The sequence below is a fragment of the Haliotis cracherodii genome, unplaced genomic scaffold, assembly GCF_022045235.1.
Source record: "Haliotis cracherodii isolate W230 unplaced genomic scaffold, xgHalCrac1.p SCAF_16, whole genome shotgun sequence".
Taxonomy (NCBI): domain Eukaryota; kingdom Metazoa; phylum Mollusca; class Gastropoda; order Lepetellida; family Haliotidae; genus Haliotis; species Haliotis cracherodii.
This window is the reverse complement of record NW_027266271.1, coordinates 20655331-20680073: the sequence shown is the minus strand read 5'-3', so window position 1 is coordinate 20680073 and position 24743 is coordinate 20655331. Positions and strand designations below refer to the sequence as shown.

General features: G+C 38.1%; 1 protein-coding gene across 2 annotated transcripts in view; it reads right to left on the bottom strand.

Annotated features, from left to right (window-relative positions):
* Nucleotides 1-23700, bottom strand: part of LOC139463924 (myc box-dependent-interacting protein 1-like) — a 70760-nt gene extending 47060 nt beyond the window's left edge. For both annotated transcript variants that reach the window (XM_071245360.1, XM_071245361.1), the window contains exon 1: nt 23623-23700. In XM_071245360.1, coding sequence (XP_071101461.1) covers nt 23623-23691 — 69 coding nt within the window. In that variant the 5' untranslated portion in view covers nt 23692-23700. The remainder of the gene's footprint in view (nt 1-23622) is intronic.
* Between the last annotated feature and the right edge of the window lie 1043 nt (nt 23701-24743).

The window sequence follows — 24743 nt, the reverse complement described above, 5'->3', positions numbered from 1 at the left end:
GGAGCTGAAGGTAATACCATGTGTCAACAATGTGAACCGGGCAACAATATCCATTTAGGCCAAGCAAGAAATAGAGTAACACCTCATGCAAGGGTGAACAGGAGTGTTTGGGTTTACACATCGACTTGAAATTCTTCACATTTTGACAATATCCCTTCAGACTGAGGTGATCACAAAACCTGATACTGTAATCCGAGTTGAAGCTATCTTCAACACCTGTAGTTTTACTGCCTGTCTGTGGCTTGTCAACCATGCAAAGGTCCAATAAATACTATGTGTGTATTAGAATCCCCCCATCTGACCATTCAATTCTACAACCCAAATTACTCATTCTAGAGTTACTTGGGCCTGAAAGACTGTTTTGCAATGTGAATCAATTCCACTAGTGGAAAAAAATGAAAGAAATCTTATTGTACCTTAACTGGCTCTCAAGTCATGCGGATCAAGGGCGTTATTCTTGAAATCGTATATTATCCACACATACTTTATTAGCCATTCTTTCTTAAATTTTCTTTTCACAGCAACCATGAATGGACGGTTTCTCATTGTCTTTATTTGTATCCATCGGCTCAGAATCATGTCAACCATCGCTATTATTACTTCCAATGTAACTGTCATCATTTTCACTCACAACTTTCTGTAGTACAATATTTTTTGCTGTGCGAAGATGGAAAAATATTTTGACATGAAGTAAAAAGGAATGGTCTACGCATGTCAGAAGTTTGCAATCTTGAAGTAGTGCACACAGTCAAATTATTTAGCGTAACCAAATCCTCGCTTCATAGACCTATCGAAATGTTCATTGACACAGATGTTGAGGTGTGTCTACGGGTTCCATTACAATAAAAACAACAAACAATAAAAAAGCGGCTTAGCAAATGTCAATCTAGTTATTTATTTCTGTGACTATTAATGTGACGTAAACAAATTTGTCGCCACAAGATATTTTTCAAGGGGACCTCTGAATATTTGATAGTAGACAACTGAAATATAGGTCGCATTGGCAACCATTTTAGTAGCAACTTTAAGAAATGACCACATTTCATTTCTAATCTGACATAAGCACTGAGGTGGGTGGGACAGGGATTATCTTGTTAACAATTTCTTCTCAAACACATTGGAAAAAAATAGTTTATCTTCGGGATTTACCCCCAAAATGTTCACAGGAAAACACTGGATGAACAAACATATTTTGGACACTTATCATGGTCAACAAAATATTGGTTGGTTTATGTAAATATCGATACAGAGAAAATGATAGACAGACACAAGGAGGCATATTGCAATAAACAATCAAGATGCGTGACACTTTGTTAATAACTGTAACTATGACAGATCAAGTATAGACAATGGGGAGTTGTCAGTTGCTGGTTGAGGAAGGAAAAGCCATAGGGTATTGAGCACACGATGGCGTCAACATTACACCAGGTTCTTAAGCTCATTCCCAACCCTGTAATATATATATATGTAAAAGATTTATATGTTATCTCCTGAAGGCTCTTTGACCTACACAAACAAAATGTTTTCTTGCAATCCTGTATTCATTTAGTGAGGCCTACTTGGGACATAAGGCAGGGACAGAAATGTGCTATACAGTGACATAGCTAAGAGTGAGTGAGTGAATATAATTTTACGCTGCTTTTAGCAATATTCCAGCAATATCACAGCAGGGGACACCAGAAATGGGTGTCACATTGTACCCATGTCGGGAATGGAACCCGGGCCATTGGCGTGACGAGTGAACGCTTTAACCACTAGGCTACCCCACCGGCCCTGACATGGCTAAGAAATAAGAAGTGGATAGACAGACACAAGGAGGCATTAATAGGTAGGGGGACCCCCTTCAAAACATGAATCCCACCAACCCCGACTCAAAAATTCCAATCATACACGAAATAATAATACCACTCAAATGTACCACCATAAATGACATCAACATTTATTAATCTAAATTTAGACCCTTCCTCCTTTCAAAATACCTTTTTCATAATTGATAGGGGTGAAACGATACAGCAAGGTCATGATACAATATGTATCACGATACAAAGGTCACGATACAACACATATTGCACTTTATTGATTTAAGCATTGTTGCTTGTTTTGTTCAGCATGTGTGATGAAATAAAAATGTAAGTTAAAACCTCATGGCTAGGAAATAGTATTCTAATGTATATTGTAGTCACTCACTTACTCTAAGTAGACAGGACCTATCGACATCAATAACAGTACTTTTACAGAACTTTTACACTACAGGATGAATTCATTCAAGGAAATCATAAATATCTTTTCCAATGTTTAAAAAATATTTAAAAATTGTGACTTAAATTTCTCATTAAAATAGTAAAAAAATACCAAATGAATGTCAAACTTAACATTTCAATTTTGACATGAAATATTTTGCAAAAAAACTGCCAATATACTCAGTCTCTCAGTTGAATTCTTTAAGAAACTTGCACAAAACATATGCACTTGAATCAACTAGGATGGTATTGTCAACATCTCGTGTGTTCAGATAAGCTGGCAACAACCCAGAAATGGCCAAGCCTTCACCTATGACATAATCTGGCCTAGGAAGCGAAAATTATCACAGACATTTCACTCTATCCCACTTCCTGTTATTATCACTCAGACGCAGGATATAAACATTTTAACTTCTGACAAGCAAAACTCTCAACATGTCTAACAGCTTAAGTTTATCTCAGCAGTCTTGCCTTGGAGCTAATTATGGCCAGCTTGGCAGAAAGTTGGGAGTTTGCAATTGGGAATAACGTCACAGACTGTTAGGCCATAATATCTTAATTATTAGACTTTCGTTGAAATGCCTCATTTCCAAACAGATCGCCTCACTAAACGTTATTGTTCCTAAGAACCTAAGAACAAAGAAAATCGTTGTAGGGACAGAGGTTAGAACACATTTGCTTGCCAAAAGTTATCTGCCCCTTGTTAAAGGTATCCTTGAGGCGGGCAGATATATGAAATTTCATTCGGTTGAACAGAGTGAATTAGACAGAAATTGATTTCTCTTGAAGGTAAAGCTAGATATAAAGGGAGGTTATTCACGGTAGAGGGCACAACCGTGAGGGGTATATATAGGAATCGTAAAGCCTGGGTAGTTTAATCCATCCCGTGATGTCGCCGTTACAGTGCGCGCTGTTTATTTTATGTTTATGTCCTGTGCGTTATGGTTATGAACATTTTCTGTTGTCGGGTGTTGGCAGTCTTGCTGCAAGACAAATGTCGTCACAGTGACGAGTATGGTTCTGAACCGCAAAGCATGGATGGTACCTGGTACATGCATGTATCTTACAGTAAGATGTTACAGTGTCGGTGACTGGCGTGGGTTCTGAAATCATATGGATCAAGGCTAGTGACGCTACTGGTGTTTGTAAAAAAATAAATTTAAAAAAATAAATTTTTAAATATTTAAAAAAAAAAATTCAACGCAGAGTAAATGCCTTGGCGTGTGCCACAGGGGAAGCCACATTGTTTGTTTGTTGTTTATATCTGGCTTGACGAGGTTTTGGAAGAGAATTCCTATTTGTATCAGCGTGCTCATTTGTAATTATTATTTGAGGCAATGCAAAGAACAAATAAAGTCCTTTTGCCTAAATTGTGACAAAAGGTGAGGTGAAAATGGGTGCACGTGTGAGTGTGTGTGTGGCTGCTTGTACTAGTTCGGACTGATCCCGATTTACTTGCTAGCCGACTGAGATACCATGCCTCAGTCTTAACATGAATACCCCACTCAGACACAGTAAACTGACTCCGAGCCAACAAGTCCTAGTCTTAGCCCCTTAATGCCGAGCGCCAGACAGTGTAACAACAAGTACCATCTTTTAATGTCTTTTGGTACGAGGCAGCCGGGGATTGAACCCCGAACCTTCCGTCTGGGCAGACGCTCTACCACTAGACCACGGAGTGTTACAAAGATACTGTCATGTCTCCAACTTTGTTCAAAATAATTTGAACAAGACACTTCTATTCAAAATAATTTGAACAAGACACTTCTATTCAAAATAATTTGAACAAGACACTTCTATGCAAATGTTTGCAAAAAGCCCTTTGTATTATTTGTTATTGAGCCAGGATGTGTGAAAATACCCCCTACTATAGCTGCCATTGATATCAGTCTGACACAAGGACCTGTGTCCCAGTCAATGGCCATATGGTGACCATTCTACCTTGAAATGCATTGTTAACCTCGTCAGGATGCTCGTGAGATGAAGCCATGGTCAGCAGGTCTCAATGGAGTTTATTCTGCCATGACCAAAGACCAAACTCGTCAGGCCTCAAGTCTGATGTTAGAGAAACAATCTTGACATCCTTCTCTTGTACAGATCACACAAACATAAAGGGGTTTACCTGCTTGAATGCTCCTGTCCAGTTTACAGGACCCTAGCTTGTCTGTTGGATTAGTGTCCTAGTGAATTTGGACTTTGATTTCTCGTCACCAGTTATTTCCAGATTTACCCGGTTGGTAGTGGTGACTGTTAGTTCGTTTGATGTTCAACTCCACTCTCAGATAATACTCAGGCTATATGATGGCAATCTGTCCAGAATCAAGTCTGAACCAGACTATCCAGTGATTGATAACATGAGCATCAATCCATGCAATTGGGATCGATGACACGAAATCAACAAAGTCACAGAGTCTGACAACCTGATCCCGTTATCATGTGAGGTGAAATTGGGTTTTATGCTGTGTCCAAGATTATTGCACTTATATAGCAACGTGCATGCATATGTGTGTGTGTTTGTGTGTGGCTGCTTGTACTAGTCCGGACTGATGCCGATTTATAGTGCTAGCTCACTGAGATACCATGACTCCGAGCCGAACAGTCCTTGTTTTAGCCCCTTAATGCCGAGCACCAGACAGGGTAACAACAAGTACCATCTTTTAACGTCTTTTGGTAGGACGCGGCCAGGGATCGAACCCCAGACCTTCCGCTCTACCACTTGACCACGGAAACGGTCATTAGTGATATAAGTTCTATTTGATTAACCATAAACATTCAAATCCTTTAAAGTAGAGATTGGACCTGCATCCCGGAGGTCGAACCCCGGACCTTCCGCTCTCCGGGCGAACGCTCTACCACTAGACCACGGAGGCGGTTGATCTCGTTATCAGCCTCTTACGACCAGCATGGGTTGCTGGGGACCAATATTGTTTACCTTGAATCCCCAAGGTTCTATTAGCAGTGAGTGAGGGAGGGTCTGTTTGGAGTGAGTGAGTGACTGAGTTTGATCCTAATCATGTACTTGAACCCTTGACCAGTGGGTGGCAATTCAGTTAAACCACCGATTTTCATAAGGAGATAAGCATAAATCAGGGGTGTAAATATGAAAATGAGTCAACTTGTTCCTGGACAATAAACAATGTTAATTCACGACTTATTGTCCAAAAATGGTGTTTTATCACAAAATAAAAGATAGCTCATGACGTCATTTCTGGAGATTCGAACATATACAATTGCCCCTTGATGACCTTTATTTATTATACAACATCATTATTTAGAGGGACGTGTCTTGTGAGTTGTTCCCCAGAGATGGAGCTTGGCAACACAGATTGCTGATGGCTGAACGATCGCATCCAAAAGTGGAAGAGATATGACAATTGTTATTAGGAGAAAAGGTACAGATAACAGACGTGAGGATTGTGAGAATATGCAGGAAATACCACACCTAACGCCCCCAGTTCATAAAATGGACTTTGGATTCTATTCAGGGAGTCATCATTAATAAAAGACGGCTAAATAGTATTAAAGCTTGTACATTATATTTACATCCTTAAAGAGGCTGTACATAATGTTGATATCTCATATCAGGTTGGCCCATTCAATGTTTAAAACTGAATTTTCTGCTTTTCATTGTTTATCTGAACTATGTTAATCTTAACAAAAGCAAACATTCCTGTGCCATAGAATTATTCATTTTGGATCAATATTCATAAATATAAATCGATATACTTACTACTCAAGAAAGTTGGCATGACAGATTAACAATACTTATATGAAAGAATAGGGAGGTCCTTACTTGTTTTGAGTGGTATACATTGACATCCCTTCATTACACACAAGGGAATTAAAACAAATCAAAACCAGCAGATCCTGGTAGGCAAGGGACACAACTCCACACAAAAGTGAGCTTTCAGTCTCATATGAAAGTCATGGCCACAATTCTTTGTCAATCTCGGGGCGGTCGGGTAGCCTAGTGGTTAAAGCGTTCACTCGTCACGCCGAAGACCGGGGTTCGATTCCCGACATGGGTACAATGTGTGAAGCCCATTTTTGGTGTCCCCCGCCGTGATATCGCTGGAATATTGCTAAAAGCGGCGTAAAACATACTCACTCACTCACTTTGTCAATCTCAATAGAGCCATCCCATTCATCACATTCTTTCTCCACCCAAACCCTATGCATGAATAGAAGGAGGCCTGAATCTTTGGGCACACTTTGATTGCTTGTGTACCTAAGGATTTTATGCCTCACTTCATCACCTATCCCTAGGGTCCTCATCATATTTCACACTGGCCAAATATAAGGGGCCACCAAGCGTTGACATTCCTGGGCCACACAATACCTGCAGTACACAGGAGTCGCTATCATATGCTAGGTGGATCATGTTTCTCACCAGGCATTGCCTTTCGTGTCAAGTCTCCACCTATTGTAATATTCCTGCTGTGTCAAGTTCAGAGAGTTTATAATGTCATGACCAATGAAAAAAGAATTTATTATTTCGTGCTTTTTGAAACTAAAAGTTCAACTTGTCACTGCATCATTGGTTTTTCTATGTCTTTAGACACAATCTCTTAGACTGACATGAAGTCAGAGAAATAAAGTTATCTTTTTTAAAAATACATATTTACAAAAAAAAATATTATAAAATTCAATATGGAGCCAAGAACAATCCATAATTTCAGAGCTAAGGGAATCTAGACTTGCCAAATCATCATGATCATTCTAACATGAGTTGGGCTCCTATCATTTTATTTCTCTAGGGCCTGGGAGACAGACTAACAATTTCTGAATGTCTGTGAATGACTTGGCATCAGATGTAAGAGTGACGGAATGAGTTTGTCATTTAGTTTCTGCATACCTCTACATATCTGGTCTTTGATCATAGGTACTGCTTTTGGTATATTCAGTTTGGTATGTTGTTTAACGCCACACTCAGCAATATTCAAGCTATATGACAACAGTCTATTAATAATCGAGTCTGGTCCAGACAATCCGGTATTTAACAACATGAACATCGATCCACGCAATTGGGATACGATGACATGCATCGACCAAATCAGCGAGTCTGACCACCCGATCCCGTTAGTCTCCTCTTACGACAAGCATAGTCTCCTTTTACTGTTTACAGCAAACATGGGTTGCTGAATTACCTATTCTACCCCTGATCTTCACGGGTCTCATAGGTAGAGATGGGTATTTCACTTTATCACAATAATAATTCACGTATTGTGATACGTACCACAATATATTGCTTGCCCTCCTACATCTGTTATTTGCTATGAACCTGAAAAGAATTGGACCCATACATCTAGACTATCATCTAGTCTCTGAAATGAACATATCGTACAGAAAAAAACAGTTGTTCAGTTATCTTAATAAAGATATAACAAGCATGAAATACTCACATCCCCCGCCAATATGACATGTCGTGTGTGCAATGCATTAGCTCCCGTGAACTATGTTCACTGGGCCTTTTTGTAAAGAAATATAGTACGTTTTTCAAGATCTGCTCCGGAAACGAGGACTACAGCCATTTTCAGTCTAAATCAAAGTCGTTGCCATGGAAACTCGAAAAATAACTTTTTTTAAAATCCCAAACAATCAAAAGGCACCAGTTCACCACTAGATCTATCTATGTGCCAAGTTTGGTGAAGAAATATGGTACGGTTTTCAAGATCTGCTCCGGAAACGAAATGTGATGGACGACACCCATTCCTATATCCCCCTTCCACTTCGTGGCGGGGGATAATAAAAGGGAGCCCAGTGACTCTCTTCATATGCAGACTGCAGTAATCTAGACTTGCCAAACATTATAGACTTGCATGGGCTGTATTTGACATATATTTGTATCAGGGTCTGTAAGACAGACTACCATACGTCAAACGTTTCTTGCACATTTTTGACAGCTTTGTTCATCATTTTGATGGATGTTGACATGGTCACAAATCAAGTATAGTAGACACATAATATACTGGGAGTTGGTCGCATATAGTTTTGCTTTTTCGCTCACAGGAATGAAGATGCTAATTTCTGAATTTCAGAATTTCAGTTCAACTTGTCACGTAAACTTTGCCAACAAGATGAATATATACATGATTTTGAAAAACGTACTATACCTGCATTTACCTTGTGATACGTATTCATTAGCAAATCATGGTGTAACGAGGTACTGGTAAAAGTAAAACAGCTCCCCTCCAATTATAGGTACACGAAACAGGAAGAGAAAATATCATGTTTATGCGTCCCAGTACAGCAAATCCTAAACAAAATTTATCCTCATAACTGTCACTTCTTTTGTATGACATTAAGTCATATCCATCTGCGACTTGATATTTGTATGAAATCAGGATCATGTAAAATGTCCATAAAACAGTTAAAAATAGATTTCATTTTTAGTAACAATCTACTGATAATAATGCCAGTGGCAAGCTTGTGATTGTAATCTCTAACATTTTCAGCCTTGTCTGTCATATCAATAAACATATTTAGCCCTGCTCTCCTTGATTATGAAATACAATTCTATATATTTTCACATTTTCAAAACATCTATTGGATACGATCATTTTATGTGATGTTTTTTTTAATTCACACTCAGTCAATGCACAGTCACCATTGATTGCATTTATAAGATGTCAGTGCACAATGCCGCACTAATAACAGTAATGTCACGCTGATGTGAGCACTGATTATATCAGTTATCTCAGTGTGATGTAAGACTTAACTACCACACAAAGGCAGTTTAACAGCATGGAATATGACCAGCTGAGGGTGCTGATAGGGACATGATATTAACATGATATTAACATGATATTTTACATTGATACATAGACATAATACTGACGTGATGGCAAAATACACTAATGCATAGGATGTAAACATGATATAGATGAAACCGATACTGACACTGACAGCAATAGACACCAGTGGACATGATATAGATATAATGCCTACTGACATTGACAGCAATACACACCAGTGGACAGGATATTAACATGATATAAATACAAATGCCTACAGACACTGACAGCAATAGACACCAGTGGACTTGATATAGATGTAATGCCTACTGACATTGACAGCAATAGACACCAGTGGACATGATATAGATGAAACAGATACTGACACTGACAGCAAAAGACACCAGTGGACATGATATAGATGTAATGCCTATTGACATTGACAGCAATAGACACCAGTGGACATGATATAGATGAAACTGACACTGACACTGACAGTAATAGACACCAGTGGACATGATATAGATGTAATGCCTACTGACACTGACAGCAATAGACACCAGTGGACATGATATAGATGAAACTGACACTGACAGCAATAGACACCAGTGGACATGATATGGATGTAATGCCTACTGACACTGACAGCAATAGACACCAGTGGACATGATATAGATACAATGCCTACTGACATTGACAGCAATAGACACCAGTGGACATGATATAGATATAATGCCTACTGACACTGACAGCAATAGACACCAGTGGACATGATATAGATGAAACTGACACTGACAGCAATAGACACCAGTGGACATGATATAGATGAAACAGATACTGACACTGACAGCAATAGACACCAGTGGACATGACATAGATGTAATGCCTATTGACACTGACATCAATACACACCAGTGGACATGATATTAACATGATATAAAAACAAATGCCTACAGACACTGACAGGAATAGACACCAGTGGACATGATATAGATATAATGCCTACTGACACTGACAGAAATATACACCAGTGGACATGATATAGATGTAATGCCTACAGACACTGAGAGCAATAGACACCAGTGGACATGATTTAGATGTAATGCCTACAGACACTGACAGCAATAGACACCAGTGGACATGACATAGATGTAATGCCTACAGACACTGACAGCAATAGACACCAGTGGACATGATATAGATATAATGCCTACTGACACTGACAGAAATATACACCAGTGGACATGATATAGATGTAATGCCTACAGACACTGAGAGCAATAGACACCAGTGGACATGATATAGATGTAATGCCTACTGACACTGACAGCAATATACACCAGTGGACATGATATTAACATGATATAAATACAAATGCCTACAGACACTTAATGCAATATACACCAGTTTACATGATATAGATCTATATAATGCCTACTGACATTGACAGCAATATACGCCAGTGGACATGATATGGATAAAATGCCTACTGACATTGACTCAACACACACAAATAATGACTCACAGGAAATCTAAGGCATACTTATTATCCACAGATTTGATGATATTGACACTGAAGACATACAGTTCTGCATACGTTAACAAAATCATGTTTAATGTCCCAGTATATTTTATTCCAACATATTACCTTATATCAGAAACAGCTGACAAAACATTACACAATGTAGAGTAAGCATGCCAATTGTCTACAAACAGTCTGTCCCATCAACCATTCCAGGCAACTCTCTTATCACATTATCCATACTAATTGCTAACAAGGCCATATTTGACACTGACCTAAAAAAGCCGAATGGTTAATTGAAATGTTGAACCCAAGCGAGTTCATTATGTAGCTATGTTAATGCCTGTATGACTCACTTTGCATATTTAGGTCATACTTACATACAACATAGAGACATCTATGTCAACAGACAGCAGGGGAATTCAGATCATGTATTACACAGGTTCAGCTTGTTGTGTTGATGGGGACAGGGTGAAATAGGTGTGTGGGTGGGGCAGTGAGTGGGAGGGGGGTGACGTGAGAGGAACTGATGGGGTGACTTGTACTTTTCTAAATCATAGATGCAAGTGTTATAGGGTGAGGGTGAACAAATAGTTTTAACTTGTGACAAAAGGTGAGGTGAAATGGGGTTTAACGTCATGTCCAAGATTATTGCCAGAGCTCCAGATAAGCTTTTGGTGTTGTGGGTATTTTACCCATTCATTTTAAAATCATTGGGTATCAGTAATTCTATCTGCGTATTCAAAAATTTCTGTTACCCACTAGTTTTTACACATGTGGGTATTTAAGTTAAATATTTAAAATCACTATTCATCTAGTCCCTGCACACTGGTGTCGTGTGGGTTCGAGAGCTTTATAGCACTCAAAAATACCACGATACTTCCACAAGAAAGTGTGATGGCAAATGATCATGATGTAACTGTCATCGTGGAGTTTGGCAAGGTTGACGGAATGCCAATTTATAATTTCAAAATAAGTTGCTCATTTGCTAATCGAATACGCAGGGTTACTCCACAATATTTTGATGATACGCACAAGTTTTATTTTTGTAGCGTATCTGTAATGTTCGTTGCGTATTTGATACGCTTGGATTATATTTTACTGCGTATTTCTGCATTTCTGATGCGTATTTTACGCAGATACGCAGCTTATCTGGAGCTCTGATTGCACTTATATAGCGAAGTACAGGCACGATGTGTGTGTGTGGCTGCTTGTACTTGTCTGGGCTGATGCCGATTAAGTGCTAGCCCACTGAGATACCATGCCGCATTTTAACATGCATACCCCTTTCAGACACAGTAAACTGACTCCGAGTCGACCAGTCCTTGTTTTAGCCCCTAAATGCCGAGCGCCAGACAGGGTAACAACAAGTACCATCTGTTACGTCTTTTGGTATGAAGTTGCCAGGGATCGAACCCCAGACCTTCCGCTCTACCACTAGACCACGGAAGCGGTCGTTAGTGATATAAGTTCTGTCTGAGTAACCATAAACATTCAAATCCTTCAAAGTAGAGATTGGACCTGCAAAAGTCTCTCTGAAAATTATTTTTAATTTAAATCATAAATATAGATATATAAATAAGAAGAACATGTTGCCTTAGAAAAGACAGTTGGCTTATCTAGACTGGAGGCACCTAATGGGATCGGGTGGTCAGGCTCACCGACTTGGTTGATGCATGTCATCGTATCCCATTTACACAGATCAATGCTCATGATGTCAATCACTGGATTGGATGGTCCAGACTCGATTTTTTACAGACCGCTGTCATATAGCTGGAATATTGCTGAGTGTGTTTTTAAACAACAAACAGACAAACTTATCCTTCAATTCTGCCTTGGTTTGTTTGTAGTCTTATTCTGAAGTCAGCAATAATCCAGTTATATCACAGCTGCCTGTAAATAATCAGTTCTGGCCTTGACAAACTGGTGACTGATATTATGAGCAATGTCACATGACATGCAAACAAAAATGTTCCTGAACCTCAGACCATCAGATCCAATTCAATCACCCCTTACATGTCTTAGTGCTTGGCTATTCTAACCACACTCCTAATGATATAGGTTTATCATCTTAAATGTTCAGAATTAAGCATGAAAGTCAAGAGGCCCTTGTCAGTTCAAGATTGAAAATTTAGCTTGGCCTAAGTTTCAAATACCACAGAAGAAGACCCCAAAGAACCCCCTTATATTCGAGTGAGTAAGTGAGTTTGGTTTTACGCCACTTTCTGGTGTCCCCCGCCGTGATATTGCTGGAATATTGCTAAAAGCGGCGTAAAACCATACTCATTCACTCACTCACTCACTTTTAGCAATATTCCAGCAATATCACCAGAAATGGGCTTCACACATTGTACCCATGTCGGGAATCGAACCTGGGTCTTCGGTGTGACGAGCGAATGCTTTAACCACTAGGCTACCCAACCACCCCTCCTTATATTCGAACACTGAAATACTTACACTTATAACTTAGAAAATACTTGTATTATTTTGTTAGAACCCTTAATTATCATTTCTTGTTTTGTTCAGACAGATCAGAGTATTTACTCCCTGCCTCCAAAAAGGTTGCAAATATAATACACAATAATAAACAAACTGTTGAATTGTTGAAATAATATTTTATAACTTCCTTTTATTTGCTAAAACATTTATTTCAGCTTTCTTCCAAAATAAAAATAAATGTAAAGACACTGTAAAACAGGAAACAATCAATCAGTAAAACATTATGATTATTAATTTGAAATCTGCACACATCTAAAACAAAAATAAATAAAACAAAAAATAGACGTCTAAAATATTGCAATCACATAATGAAGTTCTGTCATAAATCTTGAAATTCTAGAAGAACCAACCGGTAATGGCCCCAACTGAGACACAAGAGAGCCGTCATCAGTTGCAGTGTAAAGTGACCCCCTATGTAAGTGTCTGCACACAATTAACATGGAATTGCTGAGAGAATTGTGTGAAATACACACGTGTCCATTCCCTAATTGAAACAAGTAATGACGGAAATATTCTCCAGATTATCACCCATGCAGAGACAACAGAAATAAACCCACTCCGTGATGCACTGCCTCTATTGATCAGATATTCTCTGTGGGGACTCGTGAAAGAGAGAGTACATAGAAATTTCTATTATACTTCAAAACTGTTTTAAAACAGATTGTATTGAAGTGCCTCATCTGGTGATGTGATAACAGAAATTATATCCATGTTTGAAGTGAGACTGCAAAGCGTAAGTGTGTCAACATAGAGCATTCATAATCTCTTAAGAATGTACTTAAACAGCATCACAGCATGAAATAGCAATTTAGATGGAAATATGATGTGTGATTTTGCCCATCACAAATGATGATATAAATGCATACATCTTAACAATCTGATGAGATGGATTATTCAACCGACATCACAATGGCCAGTTATTGACTCTGATAATTGAGGACAGCTGTTTGATCTTTCTAAAAAATATGAACCATTATCAAGGATTTTCAGAAGGTTACAGTATTATGTTGAGGAATGTTAAGCTGCTTAGAGAGTATTTCTTAACCACATCCTAAACAGACCTTTAGCTTCTGTGAAAGAAAATAAAAAAAATAAAAAACATAACTTTGAATAAACAGACATTTAGCTGCTATAAAAAAATGTAAAAAACAACAAACGTAACATTGAATAAAGAGACCTTTCGCAGCTATGAAAGAAAATATTTATTTTTTTAAAAACATAACTTGAAATGGCATTAGTGTTGAATGTTTGCAGAAACAGAAAACATCGAGAATGTGACCTATAGTCTTGCTTTTATCTTGCATTCAGGTGTTTGAAGACTGCATCATTGTGTTGAACAAACAGGGCTACCTTTTTACACATCAGTGATGCAAAGAAGGTCTATTTGCTCTGTTGCCTGCATATGTTGGAATCTTCCAGGAGGACTAGAACTTCACTGGATTCATTTCTTTGATTTTTAAAGTATTTTTAACAAACAATTTATTTTGTTTATCATGTTTATATACTTTAAAAGTGCAATTATTTTCTCCACTGATCTCCCACCAGAAGCAACTTCATTTCTTTTCTGTGTCAATCTGAATAGATACATCCTTTGCTCATTCCACAAAGCCATCGTAGCACTGAGACTGTCATAAATCTATGTTAATGAATGTGAGAGAAGAACATCTTAGCGCTGAGATCGCTTTGTGGAATGGCCCAATGCTGTACCTGTTCAGACACCGATATTCAGCCTTAAGTCTGCAGCATGTCTCCTAAACTTCCCAATAGGAGCACAACATTTCCCAATTCATGTTCAAACTGTTGCGATCACTAACATGATGGCTTCGTCCAGGTGACTTGTATTTCATTGGTAACATTAGCAACAAAGAAGAAGCCTCAAGTTAAGATACTTCTGAAATTAAGAAAATAGCTTTTTAAAAATCCTAATTTTGAACAATATTACAATTTGCCTACCAAGGGTACGTAGTTACGGATCCTAGATAAATACCTGATTAAAGAGAAAAAGCAACTGTAAGCTTAAAGCTCCCCTTCCCCGGCAATCCCTACATACAAACCCCTACTTAGATAAATAAACATGCATGTACATGCTATAAGCTTTTAAACCTGTTTGGAGTTTTGTAATTATATCAAGATCACAGTATCCCAATTTGAGCACTACATTACTGATGTTAGAAGCATGTCATAACATATACAACAAAGGGTGACTCTTAGAGCTATTTCCACTATTGCGATTGTATTGAAAAAGTATTACTCACTATCACAGTGGGGCGGTTGGGTAGCCTTGTGATTAAAGCGTTCGCTCGTCACGCCGAAGACCCGGGTCAGATTCCCGACATGGGTACAATGTGTGAAGCCCATTTCTGGTTTCCCCCATGGTGAAATTGCTGGAATATTGCTAAAAGCGGCGTAAAACCATACTCACTCACTCACTCACTCTCTATCACAGTACACCCTCAACATCTGACCTTTTGCATAACACGCCTTACTTTTCATGACTGGCTGTATATTTATCAATAATGTCACTTCTGATTCATCATTACTAACATGAATACAATAAACAGTACAGAAATTCTTCATGTATTAAATTAAGATCTTATCTTCATACTCGAAAAAGGATTTTTTAAAATAAATGGTTAGATCATAAAATAAATTCTGCTACAATGCTCTGGTGCTTCACTGAGTCATGATATATGGATTTGACAGAATTTCCTGATGACTTACGAACACATGTATCGAGTAATTATAGAGCTTCCAACTGAAATTGGTACAGGTTCAGCAGTCATGTGACTCACAATCGACTGAAGCCCCACGGCAATAACTCAGCTGAAATATCAATGTTTGCATTGCTATGGAGCATTTCATTAAGCCAGTATAATTTTTATGAGCATTTTTATTGAAACCGTCCAGCTGTTCACAGTATCCATGTTCCCACTGTTCATAGCATGGTAGAGCTGTTCATAGCATGGTAGAGCTGTTCGTAGCATGGTAGAGCTGTTCATAGCATGGTAGAGCTGTTCAATCTTGAACACAATATATCCTTTAAATCATAATGCTCTATTAAATCTTTCAAACATGTTTACTTTTATTTGTTTGTTGTTAAACGCTGCAATCAGCAATATTCCAACTACAGTAAATTATGGTTATAATGAACTTAAAGGGACCACTAAATGTAGTTTGTAATAACCGTAGATCGTTATAAGCACATATACGACATATATGGCATATATACAGCAAATGGATAGGGCCCCAAAACAGTTCGTTTTATCCCTCAGTTTGTTATAAGCGTGTCATTATAAACATAGTTTACGGTTGTCGCTAATGACCTCCCCAGGACCAATAACAACAGTTCATAATATCTATCACTTTGTTATAAGCCTGTTCATTATAAACGTAGTTTACTGTAACAATCAAGTGACATTATAAGCATCGATGTACACAATTGGGATATGATGACATGCATCAACCAAGTCAGCGAGCCTGACCACCCGATCATGTTAGTCGCCTCTTACGACTAGCATAGTCGCCTCTCAAGACAAGCATGGGTTGCTGAAGACCAATTCTAACCCGGATCTTCTCGGAACCATATATTTATTACTAATAATACTCATGATAAAACACAGGTTACCGAAAGGTATTAATGATAAAAATACTTACAATGATAAACATTCACTGACAAGAAAAAGCCAATCCTTTTCCATACAAACTCAAGATAAAAGTTATTCTTTTCTTTAAAAATTTAATGAATTACAAGAACAGCCCAACAATATAAATCCTTATGATAACAGGACTTTTGATCAGTTTACTTCATGTGAAATTCAAACTCATGCTTAACGTCCTTAAAGTGAGGATACATTAAATATATATATTTTGTATACATACACCTTGTATGGAATAAATATATGTAGATCCGATACCTAACAGCATAACGTCGCTACAATGTCCACATGGGTTGAATCTCAGCTATCATATTGTCATATAAAGGAACATGAATTTATGCCTGGGTCGTAGCTGAAGGTCCTTTGTTAACACAATTTTCATTCATGCAATAAGGAAAACGTCTTTCATAGGCGTATCATTTTGACATACTGGTACCATAAAGATATCACACCAATGTTGCCATTGAGATAAATACCAGAGTTCAATAGCCAACATGGAGGTACAGACTCGGGGGTAGTTTAACGTGATACCACTACACTATGTGAAGTAGAGAGTCATAACCGTCCACAATAGGAGAGTGACAACTGTCCTAGTGAAGTCATAATTGTCCACGTTAAGAGAGTCATAATTTAACTAGTTAAGAGTCATAATTGTCCCATCTTCCCGAGGCAAGGGAGTTAACACTTTAAAAGTCCAGTTTCCACCCTTGCCGAATTAGGCTGGAATTCCTGGGTTTGATCGTAGCGCAACCAGTGGCTATTACAAGTTATGTCCCTTCTATGCCTCTCCCATATGGACCAATCAGATTCCACCTCTCGTATCACTTGCATTTGCTTCAAACAAAACGGCGGTGCCCAGCCAGGACGATCTGATCGATAATCAAGATCTATATTGTGATAAAACGAGTCTTACATCGCGAAATGCATCAAATCAAGTGAGCACCTTGATTAAAAACATGAATCGATTTAGAAAATATCTGTTGACAGCCAGTTAGCGGTGCACATGCTTTGCAAATCCTGCAATTGTTTACAAACTGGATTGCGATTTCAGTGTGCGATTTTGATTGGACTCTGCATAGACTCGTTAGTCCAGCCAAAATTTAACTCCATAATACCAGCCTAGTTCGGCAAGGGTGGAAACAGGACTTTTATAGTCAGTTAACTCTCTTGCCTTGGGAAGATGTAATTGTCCATGGTAGGAGAGTAGGAGAGTCACAATTGTCCTCCGCAAGAGTCATAATTATCCACAGTAGGGGAGTCATAATTGTCCTAGGTAAGAGTCATAATTGTCTATGGTAGGAGAGTCATAACTCTCAGTAAGAGTCATAATTATCCACAGTAGGGGAGTCATAATTGTCCTAGGTAAGAGTCATAATTGTCTATCGAAGGAGAGTCATAACTGTTTTCAGTAAGAATCATAATTATCCACAATAGGAGAGTCATAATCCCCCAACAGTTAAGTGTCCCGACTAACAGATCCTTGCCTTCAAAACACCAGTTTTGTCTGTGTACGTAAAACAACCTTCGCTCGTAACATCGATACAGGAATCATGTATTTTCCAAATGCATTGGAAACTATCATGATAATGTTATCTACATCTCATTAACATAAACTGCCAATTCAGCATCAGGGAAATCATTGAACTACTTGGATGAAGTTCAAAACCATTTTTTTTTTTTGTTGACAATTGTCAATCTCATTGATAAGACAAAGACTATGTAAGCCCTGTGGTATATATCTATATATAAACATGTCATGAAATTGACATGAAATAGACATGAAATAGACATGAAATAGACATGAAACAGATACCTCGACATTCCACAATGACAGCTGATAAATGTACATGATACTGACACCATTATTGATCGACGACAAGCATATTATGTCTCGAGTTAGATGTTTACATTTGCTGAATAATAAACACATACATGAAAAGTATGGGATCTTATTCACTTGCATGATTTTCAGATAAATTGAAAAATGGTTAATTCACAGTAATGAATCTAGAATTTGTTTTATTAATTGTGCCAAGTGAGTTAAAACAATCCACATTCATCAGGAGGAAAAACATTTAGAGGTCGAGAATTTGTTACAAAACTTAAGGGACAGTTATGGGGATTTAACTGGGTGCAATTATTTTTCGAGTCCAAGGGACTCTTGGTAATAGAAAAGAAATTTTGAGGGAGAGCAAGGCCTAGAGAGGGGGTGCCAGGGTGGCGACTAGTGGCACACTTCATTTGACTTTCAAGAATTTACATGAATTTCGTCACTGCACATGATCAGAAGCCTTCAACCTATTCTGGATAGGAAATCATTGAACTATTGCAGGAAATCTACCACTGACACTTTCAACTTTGTGTGTATTTCTCACCAGAATATAAGTGTCAGTGATACATGTTATATGCAACATTCAATGTACAATTTGGGTAATATCAATGATTCAAACAGCCATATGTTTTTCTCCATTCCACAGGACTTATAAGTTCAACTTTTGAGACCATTCTAAATTTTTATGGGTATAAGACTCAATATTCTTGTCTGGTACCCTACATCCATAATTGTCAGTCTGTGCCAAAAACCCTGGAGTCTACTTGCCACAATATTACTCTTTACATCATTTTCAGTTAATTTTGTGTTATTAGAGATACGGTGAGGTGAAATTGGGTTTAACGTCGCGTCCATTAATATTGCACTTATATAGCGATGTGCATGCACGTGTGTGTGTGTATGTGGCTGCTTGTTCTAGTCCGGACTTATGCCGATTTATAGTGCTAGCACACTGAGATAACATGCCGCAGTTTAACATGAATATCCCACTTAGACACAGTATACTGACTCCGAGCCGACCAGTCCTTGTTTTAGCCCCTTAATGCCGAGTGCCAGACAGGGTAACAACAAGTACCATCTTTTAACGTCTTTTGGTATGACGCGGCTGGGGATCGAACCCCGGACCTTCCGCTCTCCGGGTGGATGCTCTACCATTAGACCACAGAGGCGGTCTTATTAGATATACAATATTATTAGCTGAGCTTACTAGGCCGAACAGTTTTCCAACATGCAGGCTTCAATACAGTGGCAAAAGTTGCAAACCAGAATAATCAGAGAATACACAAAATGTAGATGAAAGTTCCACAGTACACGCTGAAGTAAACATGAATACCTTGTAATCTACATTTCTAAAAATGAATGAAAACAAAACAAAAAGACTGTTTGAATCATTAAAAACACAATATGTCTGCAGTTCTGCTAATTAATCGACGAATCGATCAATAATTCCTCATCACGGAGGATTATGCCAACTTGAAGCACACCTGTTGCTGATAGAAACTACCCACAATGCAGTATTGATGCACAGGTGTGGGACAATATTCGGGTTCATTCTAGACTCAATGAAGCAACACATCGGTCTAAAAATAGGAGAGGAAGAATGTGTTGACTGTACACCATGAAAAGTTTTACATACAGAGTAGAGAAGTTAGGTTTAAAACAATGGACACAATCAATACAACAAAACACTGACAGGAGGACATGTCCCAAATATCACAGCATGTATGGTATGTGGAAGGGAGCTTAATATACAATACATGCTGTTGTTTGTTGTTTATGCTGCATTCAGCAATATTCCAGCTATATGACGGCGGTCTGTAAATAATCGAGTATGGACCAGACAATTCAGTGATTGAAATCATGAGCATCGATCCATGCAATTGGGATCTATGACATATTTTCAGATATTTTGTCCCCAATTTTTAAGAACAGCTCTTTTTTCATTCTCAAACTTATTTCAGAAATCATTTAAACAATCTAAAACATTTTTTTAAATACAAGTCAAAACGGTATTAGTTTAGAGACTGTATATCTTGTCATTGAAGAGAAAAAAAATTTCTTTCATTTTTTGTATTGTAGCCCACAATAGATTAAAGAGATCACTAATAAGTGAACGTGCTTCTACAAGTTTACTTCTATTTTGAACACTTTGGAAATATTTTTTGTAAAACGTGTAGCTGCAAAATCAGTGATGATCTGTGCAATAGTAATGCTTACTCATTTACAACAGAGGTTCTTGTAGCAAGGACAAAGTTCTAACAGCAATTATTATCCTGCAATTACAACACTATGAATGAGGAATGTTAAAACAAGCACATAAATTGAGACAAGTTTTCAAATTTGAACCAGGGTAATCATGGCGTATGTCGCAATTTATTATTATTCAATACATATCACTGAAAATATAGTTTCCCTTTTGCTCATATTGCAACATTAAAACAGAGGTCAAACCCTACACTGTATGTTCAAAACTAAGCATGAAAGTCTAGGGGTCTTTCTCAAAACCCTAATGGTAACCTTAGGGGGTCTATCAATTCAAATTCAATAGCTAAACTCCACAACATAAGGACCCCTTAATGTCTTACACTGTACACCAACTCATTGTATAGTCTTTCAATCAATGTCGTTTTCACCATTGGACCTATTAGTACCGAGTCCTCTTAGATATTGATCAGTTTCAATGAGCTGGTGTGTTTGTTTACAGAAATGTTGTAGCATATTTCCTCCACTTCACTCTCGCATTTCATCACCCACATGCCATCATGTACATGCACGTAAAGTATTTTGAACTTTTACTCCTAAGTAATAGAATCATATGCGTAATGTGAGCCCGTTAGATGTAGAGCTGGCACAAGAAGATGTAGCACAATAGATGCTGCAGTGAAATCCTGTTTGTCATGACCCCTCTAATCTGGGACACACTTAAGTGATTAATGTTAGGTAAATAAACATAATCCAGATATAATAATTCATTATTCCTTCCCCCAACACACACCCCCCCAATTATTTGGGACTAATTTAAGCGAAAATGCAGTGTTTGAAACTGCCGTGATATTGCTTGAATATAGCTAAAAAAAACATATTCACTCCCTCACTCTTAATAAGGACGAATGTACTGATAAAAGCACCATCTGGATTAAGCAAGTTTCACTGTAGAAGGTCACAATAACATAATTATGATATTTTTATTAAAAAAATAAAAAATCTGAGGATGAAGGCATGTTATTTTTCATATTTCATTTTGATAGGTGAGTGAGGTGAAATGGTGTTTAATGTCACATCCAAGATTATTGCACTAACATATCGACATGCATGCACATGTCTGTGTGTGTGTGTGTGTGTGTGTGGCTTCTTGTACTAGTCTGTACTGATGCCGATTTATAGTGATAGCCCACTGAGATACCATGCCACAGTTAAACATGAACATCCCACTCAGACACAGTATACTGACTCCGAGCCAACCAGTCCTTGTTTCAGCCCCTTAATGCCGAGCGCCAGACAGGTTAACAACAAGTACCATCTTTTAACGTCTTTTGGTATGGCGCTGCCGGGGATCGAACCCCGCACCTTGCGGGGTAGGGGGTGGAGGGTGTCAGCGAGACAGGTGGTGATGCAAATGAAATAATTGATTTATTATGTCTGAATTCTAACAGCAATCAATATATTTCATTTTGAGATTATGTATAAGAGAATAATGACATGCAAAGACTTAATTATGTATTTCTAAACATCATATGGGTACAATGACAAACAGACTGATTTGGCAGAAAGACGAGGAAATGATATTGACATAAGCATCACTTCCCTATTTCATTACAACTTGTCAGTATGACTACATAGAAATCAAAACCAAACTTCCATAAATAATTCTTACATGTCTAAAGGGAAAATGATTCTTCCTTCCTGTGTGAACACATTTTCGAAAAGGTGTCATGAATATTTAGTTTTTCACTATTCCCATTAGATGTATTGATACAATATTCAAAAACATATTGTACCTATCCATGAATATGCTGGTCTCGCAAGGGCAGATATATTAATTATTTTAAAGAAAATAGCTCATACTTGTAATGAACAGCTTCTAAAAACCTTAGGTCATAACGGTAACAGAAAATTTAAAGCTTTAAAAGACATCATCACATATTATCAAAAGGGTCATACTTATTCAAATTTCATCATCTTGTATTTTTTTTCAGAGCCTGGTTGTAAAGAATTAATATGACTTGAATCACTGTTAATCCTTATTTCAAGAACGTCATACAAATGTCTTCTACATTATACAACCAAAAATTAGGGTTGACATAACTTGTGTCTATTTCTTCCAATTAAAGTCTAATGGCAACAACCTGCCCATGTTCTGGGTAGCATTTGTTAAGACTCTAATAAGAGTTCAATAATTCAGCATAATCCAGATTAGTTATATAAGCTTATAATAAATGAATGAATGGAATTTGAATGCTGAATTGTTAATAAACAGTGGCATTCTTGGAAACTCAAGACCATTCATTGGTGGTGGCAGGTGTGTTGCCAATAACTTGACCATTACCATTTGACCTATTGTTGGGGATTAAATCACATAAAAACAACTTTAAACTACAGTGTGCGTATCACAAAGTTTCTGCACTTAGCTATTCATCGCACTAATTCCACATCTATCGGGGAAAGAAAATAATATACCACGACAGGAAAGATGAAAGCCCAGGTAGATGATCCAAATGGCAGTTTGACGGGCTCTTCGCAGTCACTTCAAGTTGACCACGCTGAGAATGGACACGCCCCTTTCCGAGTAAATGACCCGTCTTCACAGGGTCGTGTTTTCTCAAGCGAAAATTCCTACCCGTCGCCATTATCGAGCGAAGCGACTAGGATCAAACACGGTAAACTCGGGATTGCATACACTAAATGGAAACACAAAAACCATAAAACCTTGAACAGACTTTCGCCTACGCCACATGGTCCGTTTGTTTACGAATGTTCGGCGCGGTCCCACAGGCTGCAAAGTTGTGAACTTTCGCTCACCACCTGTCAAATTCATATTGAATTTACACGAAATCGAATCCATTTTTAAACATGAAATTCGCTACACATACTCATCTAAGAAGTTTACATCGGGCATGCATTCTGAAAACTAAAATCTCACCTTTGTTTTTGTTCTAGTAAGTCGTTTTTGTGCCTTAGCTAATATTCCGCCTTTACTGTTTTCAGCCATGTTGCTTATTGACTCTGACACTTGTGTCGAGGCTTCTCATTGGCTGAAAATCGAGATGCTGTCAAATTGCGTTTAAGGATGAGAGGCAGGTAATCGCAATCCACACATGCCATGGGGTATGTATATGTCATGGCCTGTCATTGGACCTCACCTTTTACACGTATGACTTCTCATATATATATTTCATTGATGCGCTGGCCAGGCATACCTTCTTGTCATCTAAATTACAGGATGACATGGAGAGACATTTGGAATTATATCTGTAGCGTGTGCGCATCCCTTAACATGGATGTGTCAGGCAGGCCTAATATCCTGTAAATTATAAGCTGAAACTTTTTATGAAATAATTTTAGGCCTACAACCGTTATGTAATTGTTATCATTAGTTTGTTTGTGTCTTTGTTTGTTGTCATCTTAGCAAGTCTGTGTTAAGGTATGGGTGCTACGCTCACTATGGGGAACGTGACCCTGGACCAGACAATCCAGTGACTGACACCATGAGCATCGGTCTTCTTACTCGCATCTTATGACACGCATAGGTTGCTGAAGACCTGGGTCGAATCATCAGGGGTTATGTATTTGAAGATATAACGATTAATATCAAGATAGATGGGACAAAACGTTAGTTATTAAAAATAACGTTTAACGACGCCAGGTTATCAACTTGTTCACAAATTTGCACCAATTCCTTATGCAATTTGATTGTGTATAGACGAGTACACAAACACAGTTGTATGGGGATTCGGCGTCAGAATAAGAGCCGATAGTGACCTATTTTTCATGCTGGTTGTAAAAGCCGACTAAATGGGGATCGAGTGGTTATAGGCTCTGTGACTGATTGTGTGTCAACCTACACCGTTGCTCATGCATTCGTTCACTGGTTTCCCTGGTCCGGACGCTGCGGTCAAGATGGAATAATGCTGTATCATTGCACAGGAAGCCTTTTTGGCATTGAAAAGCGTCTCGAGAAGGTAATTATGTTCGCATGTCGACAACGATACTGTGTTGACGTAATTGTGTAATGACGTCACAATAGATGGTGACGTCATCACA